Source organism: Myotis davidii, unplaced genomic scaffold, assembly GCF_000327345.1.
Source record: "Myotis davidii unplaced genomic scaffold, ASM32734v1 scaffold98, whole genome shotgun sequence".
NCBI lineage: Eukaryota > Metazoa > Chordata > Mammalia > Chiroptera > Vespertilionidae > Myotis > Myotis davidii.
Window position 1 is genome coordinate 3,545,024 of NW_006294654.1, and position 7,282 is coordinate 3,552,305.

Sequence of the window (7,282 nt, forward strand, 5' to 3'; positions counted from 1 at the left end):
GTTAAAGTGATTAATTACCCGCCTGGCAGTTAAGAGGTTTTATTCCCTAACTAACTTCAGGGGAAACTCCCTACCTGAGGAAACAAACTTTCTCGGAGAGGTGACCTTGGACCGGCTCCCGGCAGACTATATTGCTATTCCTGTTATTAAAAAGGCAAATGCAGAAAAAGCAAATGGATATAAAAAAGTAAATTACCAGAAAGAGAAAACAAGAAGAGATGGCCTGATCAATAAACTGGGAGGATCTCTGGCCAAAGTTGACACTTATGATTCTGTGTCCTAGGCCCTTCTTTCTCCATCAATTAAATATTTTCAAATTTGTTGATGTGCTGAGGCAGCAACGAGGCTCCAATGCAGGAAAATGATACACACCAAGACATTTCATGGACAGCAAGCGAGACAAAAATAAATTTAAAATACAGCCATTTCAAAGCACAATTCAAAAATTCTAGCCACGAATCCAACCACTAAAGGCAAACAGCACAACTACACAAGAACTATACTAACTACTTATATATGATAAGCAGAAAGTAATTTCTGAAGAAGAGGTAGAGAAATAAAGAGAGGGTTAATTGTCTAGCAGGTTAACGTACCTCACATCAAAAGAAAGGGCCTCATATGTCAATATAATCTCAAGAAATTAGCTAAACATTTCCAGATGATCAAAGGGTAGAAAAACAGAAGTTAAATTAAACCCACATGGTGATAATAAGGCACAAAACAGGTATGTTACTTTTCGTATTTAATAGACAAAAACACCCAAATGTCATAACAGGTAATTTTCAAATCCACTAAATAAACTGGCTGTGGAATCTAGACATCAGAGGAACCAGAAGTAAATTCAGTAATGGAAAAAAGGGGTAGGAGGACACGGCCACTGAAGTGTCCTTTGGCCAGAAGCCAGGGTGGCCTCTCTTCACAACATGTTTCCTAAGAAGTCATTTTACCCCAAATGTAGTTAACGTTTTCTTTTCCCTTTAGGCTCTGACTCCTAAAAGGTACTTTAACTATTTATTTAAATAGTAAACAAGTGGGTGGAAGATTTCCCAATTACATGTCTAGCGTTAAAACACAGGGTGAAGGAACCTGGAACTAAGATGGAATCTTAAGCCAAACTATTATTAGTGACTTCTAGGTGATACGAGGGAGGTAGGTGGAGCACAGCCCCCAGTATTTATGGAGGACAGCAATGCTCCAGGGCTAGAAAAAACATCTCCACAACAAAGAGATGTCAACCTGACTGAATTTCCAAACCTCTTTCGCCAGTGATCTACACAGAACTTAGGGAAGACACTGCCTACAACTAAAAATGAGTTCCAGTTAAGCTAATTAAACAATGCCAAATAAATCTCACTTGAAGGATTTGGAGACTGTCAGGGTTACCACTTATAAGACAGCACCACTGCCCTGCCGGCCAGGTTCAGTGGTTGAGCGTCGACCCATGAACCAGATGATCAGGGTTTGATTCCCAGTCGGGGCACATCCTGGGTTGTGGGCTGGATCCCCAGTGGGGGTTGTGCAGGAGGCAGCCGATCAATGATTCTCTCATCATTGATGTTTCTGTCTCTCTCCTCCTCTCCCTTCCTTCTCAGAAATCAAGAAAAATATATTTTAAAATAAAAAATAAATATATTAAAATAAAAACCAGCACCCCTAAGCTCTAAAATGCAAAATGTGAACCTCCTTCTGGAAGGCTCAATCTCAGGGTTTCCTGCAGTCCTGGGCTCATCTCCCACCAGTCAATGCAACAAACAGTTGTTTACTGGGATGCTCCCGGGACAAGGGGACTTCAGAAGCTGCCATTCTCGTGGGGAAGCAGCAGATACAAATGACATGTGGACATCAGTTTACTCAAGGCCAAAGGTGAAAAGGCGGCATGAGATGTTACAAGGTGCCACTGGAGAGTGATCATGTATGTGAAGTCATCAGGAAGGCTTTGTGAAGAAGGCAGCAACTAGAGTGGTCTTTGAACAGAAAATACTTCTATAGGAAGAGGAGAAGACTGATGAGAAGGTAAGCTGCTCAGGATAGAAGGAGGAAACTTCAGGAAAAAACTGGATATCCCATCTGGCCTGAGCACAAGAAGCAAACAGACATGAGGCTAGAGTGATGTTATCGAGGGCCCTTGAATGCCGCATGGGGAGATTATATGCAACTTTTGAAGACCTCCAAGCAAGAAATGGATCAGAGATCAGGTAAGTACTTTACAAAGGGGAAAATTCATCTAGGATCCTTTTGACAAAAATGAGTATAAAATAAGAATTTTAACAAATAAAAGACTGAGTAAAATGAGAGTTAAATAAGGAAGAATGAAAGGCTAAGTTTGGGCCCAGATATCAGAATGGGGAATATGCCTTTAGCAAAGATATAGAAGTTAAAAGAGACCAGTGTGGGAGAGGGAAAATAACCATGTTAATTGCAAAACCCTATCAAGATCTTAGATGACTTTAGCACCAAAAACAAGTACAGGATAGTGGCGACATGAGTCATCTTGCGCTCATAACTACATTTGATAAAAGAATGTAAGGCCACGGGACTTTTTGCATATGCTGGTTCCTCCAGCTAGAGGTTATGCCCTGCCCTAGTAGGTTAATGCAGCTCAGAAAACACTTCTGAGAATCTTTCTTTGACCCTCCCCGCGGATGGGATCAGCCCGTCACCTGCTTTCACAGAAGAGTTCCTCTGTCATAGCTCTTATCTCAATTATAATTAGGCATTTATTTTTTGCAATGATTTGATTAATGTTTCTCTCCATCAGTAGGCTGTGAGCTCCCAATAGGGTCCCCTATGCCCATGCAGCAAGTCTTGATGAAATCTGTGGAAGAGAGGACAGGAGGGGGGTAACTGTTTAGATCTCAGTGAGCAGATGGTGCAGGAACCTGAATCACATCCTACAAGATAGGGCTGATGCAGGGACACGTTCAGCCAGAAGAGACGCCTCGTGGCAGATGGTGGTCTCCAAACATATCTGAAGAGCTGTCGTGAGGATGATGGATGAGCGGCACACTATGTGGTCTCAGGAGGAAGGAGAGAACCAGGATTGATGGGTAAAAGTTCCAGGGAGACAGATCTCAGCTCAAGGGCTGGAAAAGTTTTCACACAGCTGGAGAAAACGGATTGTGCCAAGCAGCAGATACGCTTGGTCAGAGGTGCACAGCCACTTGGAGAGGCTATCGCAGGAGGCGAGCCACAGATGAGCATTCACACCAGAGGCATCTCAAGGTCCCTGCTGCCCACACTGGACTCTCCTGGAGGCAGGCATCCATTTGCTCCCTGTGCTGGGAGCTTATCTCACTCTGTCCCCAACAGCCCACCCTCTCTGTCCCTTTTCCTGGGGGCTATTCCTTCTGCACATGTGTCAGCCTTCAGTGTGTCCACCTCACCCCAGGAAGCCCTGCCCTTCCTAATTGGTCATTCTTTAAATGTTTGCCTATAACCCACTGCTGTCATCACAGTACTTATCACTGACCGCACACATAGCTAAAGCATTCGTTGTTCCTTTAACGTCTCCACTACATCAATAGGCCCCCAGGCGGGGAAAGCAAACATTCTCTTGCCTGAAGCATGCCCACTGTCCAGCACAAAGCCTGCCATGCAGTTCCTGCTCAAACATGCATGAATAACCATCCAAATATTTCCACTGGTATTTCTCAGAGAGACCCTTGCAAAGCTTTGTCCACCTTGTTCACCCAACTCTGGACTTACTGGTTTGTCTCCCTTTCTCTTAAGTGTCTCAGACCAGTGCTGGTCTAAGTGTGGTCTGCAGACCTTTGCTATTGTCAACTCACTGAGAAATGTTTATACAACAAAGTCAGTTCATGACTCTTACACTAAAAAACTGGGGTCCTTTGTGTCGTCCCCCATTCGTCTGTGTTGTGTGTAACAAGAGTGTCAATGTGCCAAACTAGGAAAAGATGGGTCTGTGATCATAGCCGGTAGAGGAGCACTGTCTCGAGCAGCATCACTCTACTAACCGGAAAGAAGTCACTAATTCATGGGTTGATATGGGAATAAGGCTGTACAGCCCAGATCCTGTTGACAATGGAAGTTCATTTTGCTCTGATATTAACTCCATCTTGCTCACATGATATACACACATCAAACTTGAAAGACAATCCTAAACAGATTTTAATTGTTTTAGACAGCAAGGACCGCTCTGATCCAAAGACCAACACCAGTGGCCATTTGACCCAGGGGAGAAAAGCACCCTCCTATGTGAGAGTCACAGCTTTGTCCGTGTGCCACTGTCCTTGTCTCTGGACGCCTCATAGCCTGTTTACACTGCTGTAAGCACAAACCCAAAGTGCTCACAAGCCACACACAGGAATATTTTGGCTCTAATAAGCATGACACCAGTATTGTTGTTCACTGAAGGTTTAATCTTTGTGTCTGATCACATTATTGACATACACAATACTGTATACAAACACACACAACACTGTATACAAACACATATGCACAAATACTGGGAACTAGGTGTCCGTTAACCATCCCCTGCACAACAGCCTTTGAGACCAGCAGTGTAGTTCATACCTCTGCCCACCTTCCCTTCAACTTCCTCACATACCGCATTCAAGGTAGGGTCTTGGCAGCGAGGCACATCTCCTACCAATAACTCTTGAAACTGGCTTTCCTTAATGGTTGGTTGAACTTAGCTTTATGTGCCCATTATTTTCCCAAAGATCCACCAATGACTATGAATTACTGCCTTTTATCACAACATTACTTGTTTTCCCTTTATCTACTCATCAGAGAATAGGACACCCAACAGCTACCCTGCCAGCAAAGCACGTATAAGAAAAGCCCATCCTGGATGCAGGGCCACACACCCAAGGAAACACACCACATAGTAGCTGATGGGTATGTAACTGGAAGGATCTACCAGCTAAGGAAGCATCTGCAACACTGTTCCACTCCCCAAGCCCACTCTTCCCTGGGCCTAAGATGCCACCTTAAATTCTTAGCACCTCTACTAGCTCCTAGTGTAGAAAAAGCCTAATCTCATCATTAATCAAGTTACTATGAAACAGATGTTATAATGCATGAAAAGTGAACAACAGGAATCTGCTTTCCTAAAAAGCAGGTGATGGGAATAAAGAATTCCATTTTATCTCATGCTCCTGGTTTAGGTGAAACAAGCCTCCAATCAAAATCACACAAGGATGACCAAGTTGTTGAATGGGCCACTCAAAATAATGCAATAATAATGTTTGCTTTCCACTTTATGTGTCCCTTGCAAACACACAAAAGTAGAATGTAACAAAAATAAACTGAAGGCCTATGACATGTACCTCTATTTAGAAAAATCAACAAAACTAGAACAGGCTTTTCTGCCATCTTCTATCCCAGAGAAAGGCAGAGTACTTGCTAGGAAGTAAGACATATTTCAATTTTGCTTTAAAAAAAAAATTGAGAACTTGAGGAATTCTTGGAAATCACATTTCTAATTACTAACTATGGAAAGCAAGTGATTTCATTTGACGCTGGAGGAATAACCACCAGGGCTTTTCAAATCCTGAATGCTTTTCTGCCCTTTAACCTGTCTTGCTTCCCCACACAGGCACTCTGCTCTTATAATTCTGAACCTCTCAGAGTATGGCACTTAGCAAAACTTTACTTGGGGGTCAACCTCGGATGTTGGCATCTGACAGAGCATACCCTTTTCAAACTCTTGTTTCTACCAAAATAGGGAGCAGGTAGCACTGAGCTGGGTAAAGAGACAATATGTTTCAAATTTCTGAGATTTCAAGAGTTCATGACAGGTTACTGCCCAGCACACAATCCTGTTGGAAGTCCCCCGCAGCTACCCTCTAACCACATGGCAAAGCAGGGCAGCTTTCTGCCGAAAGGTCAAGGGAGGAGGGCCACCCACCCCTGGTCCTTGCAGCGCTCCTCACCCTGTCTCCAACATTCTCTCCAGAAATAACGGAATGCATGAGCTCACCCACCGGGAGAAGACAGGGGCATGACACCTACAGGGTGCCTATTTATAGGAAGTGTTAACACTCCTCAGGAAAAGACACTAGAAATCTCCTTGGAAACACCCAGGCCTGTGCTCCCTTTGGAATTCTGATCTGATAATACCCATGACTAAGTAACCGCCTTGAAAATAAAACTGAGAAGTTGGAGGTACTTACGGTTTCCCCCCAGGGATTCCTGCCAGGTTGGGAGGGATTGTAGGTACTCGCATGTGAGGGGGAGGATCAAACCCAACCTGGAAACAAAAGAAGGCATCGCAGACTCAGTTTCTACAGGGCAGGCATTGGTGAGCATCTCTACAGATGTCTCACAGGAAACTCAGGTCCCCAAAGCAGCTTAAACAAAAACAGTGGCACAGGTTAGCAATTCCCAGAGGAAATACATCGCAAGAGAAGCAATACCACCAACTCTAAATACAAGACACACTTCCTTCTGGGGAGGGGGAATGGAGAGGGATCTCCTGTGCACCGAGCCAGCCTCCCATGGCCACTACGGGGCTGCCTGGTCCTGGCAGGCACACAGCGCAGCATGCTGTCTCAGTCAGCATTTCTCAACCTTGACGCTATGGACGTTTTGGGCCAGTTCTTTGTTGGGGGCTGTCCAGGAGAAGGCAGGGTATTTGGCAGCATCACTGGACTCTACCCTCAGTTGTGATAATCGGAGTATCTCCAGACATTACTGAATGTCCCTGGGAGGCAAAATCGCCCCAGTTTCATACCACTGGTCTAAGTTAATCCTTAAGGATTCATACATGATTTTGAGCACCTTAATCGCGGTACTTAGTCCCTCAGCTGCCCACTTGGCTTTAAACTATCCTGTCCTCCACTGCACTGCCCTTCCTGCAAGTAAAACATAAGGGAAGAACCAACAAATGAGAAATGCACATGACATACTGCAAACAACCAAGAGGAAATATTTTCAGACTTCTATTTGCTATGGGTTATAAACTTTCCCCTTGTCCTGATGCAGTCAAGGGCTCCCATTCAATTTTTCCTTTCTGCAGTTTTCTATCTCCCTGGTCAAAAATAAGGCCAGAGGGACAGCGCCCCATGGTTTCCGTCCCTGTTTGTGTTTGTGCCTGTTGCACTGAGGTCACTCCTTACACCAAAGCCATTCTATTGGGTTTAAAGAATAATATAGGCATGGAAAGAGAAAGTTACAGCTTCTCAAATATTTTTTCCTAAGAATTAAAGAGGGAAAAAAAATACTCAAGAAAACGAATGAAAAGGCTTCTGTGAGCTACTTGAGTTATTTCATCGCCTTCCAAAAAAAAAAATCTACTTTGGTGGGAGAAAACCAGATG

General features: G+C 44.0%; 1 protein-coding gene across 2 annotated transcripts in view; it reads right to left on the minus strand.

Moving 5' to 3' along the window:
- Positions 1–7,282, minus strand: part of TLE1 (transducin like enhancer of split 1) — an 85,248-nt gene that overhangs the window by 15,700 nt on the left and 62,266 nt on the right. For both annotated transcript variants that reach the window (XM_006769023.2, XM_015567388.1), the window contains one exon: positions 6,138–6,214. In XM_006769023.2, coding sequence (XP_006769086.1) covers positions 6,138–6,214 — 77 coding nt within the window. The remainder of the gene's footprint in view (positions 1–6,137; positions 6,215–7,282) is intronic.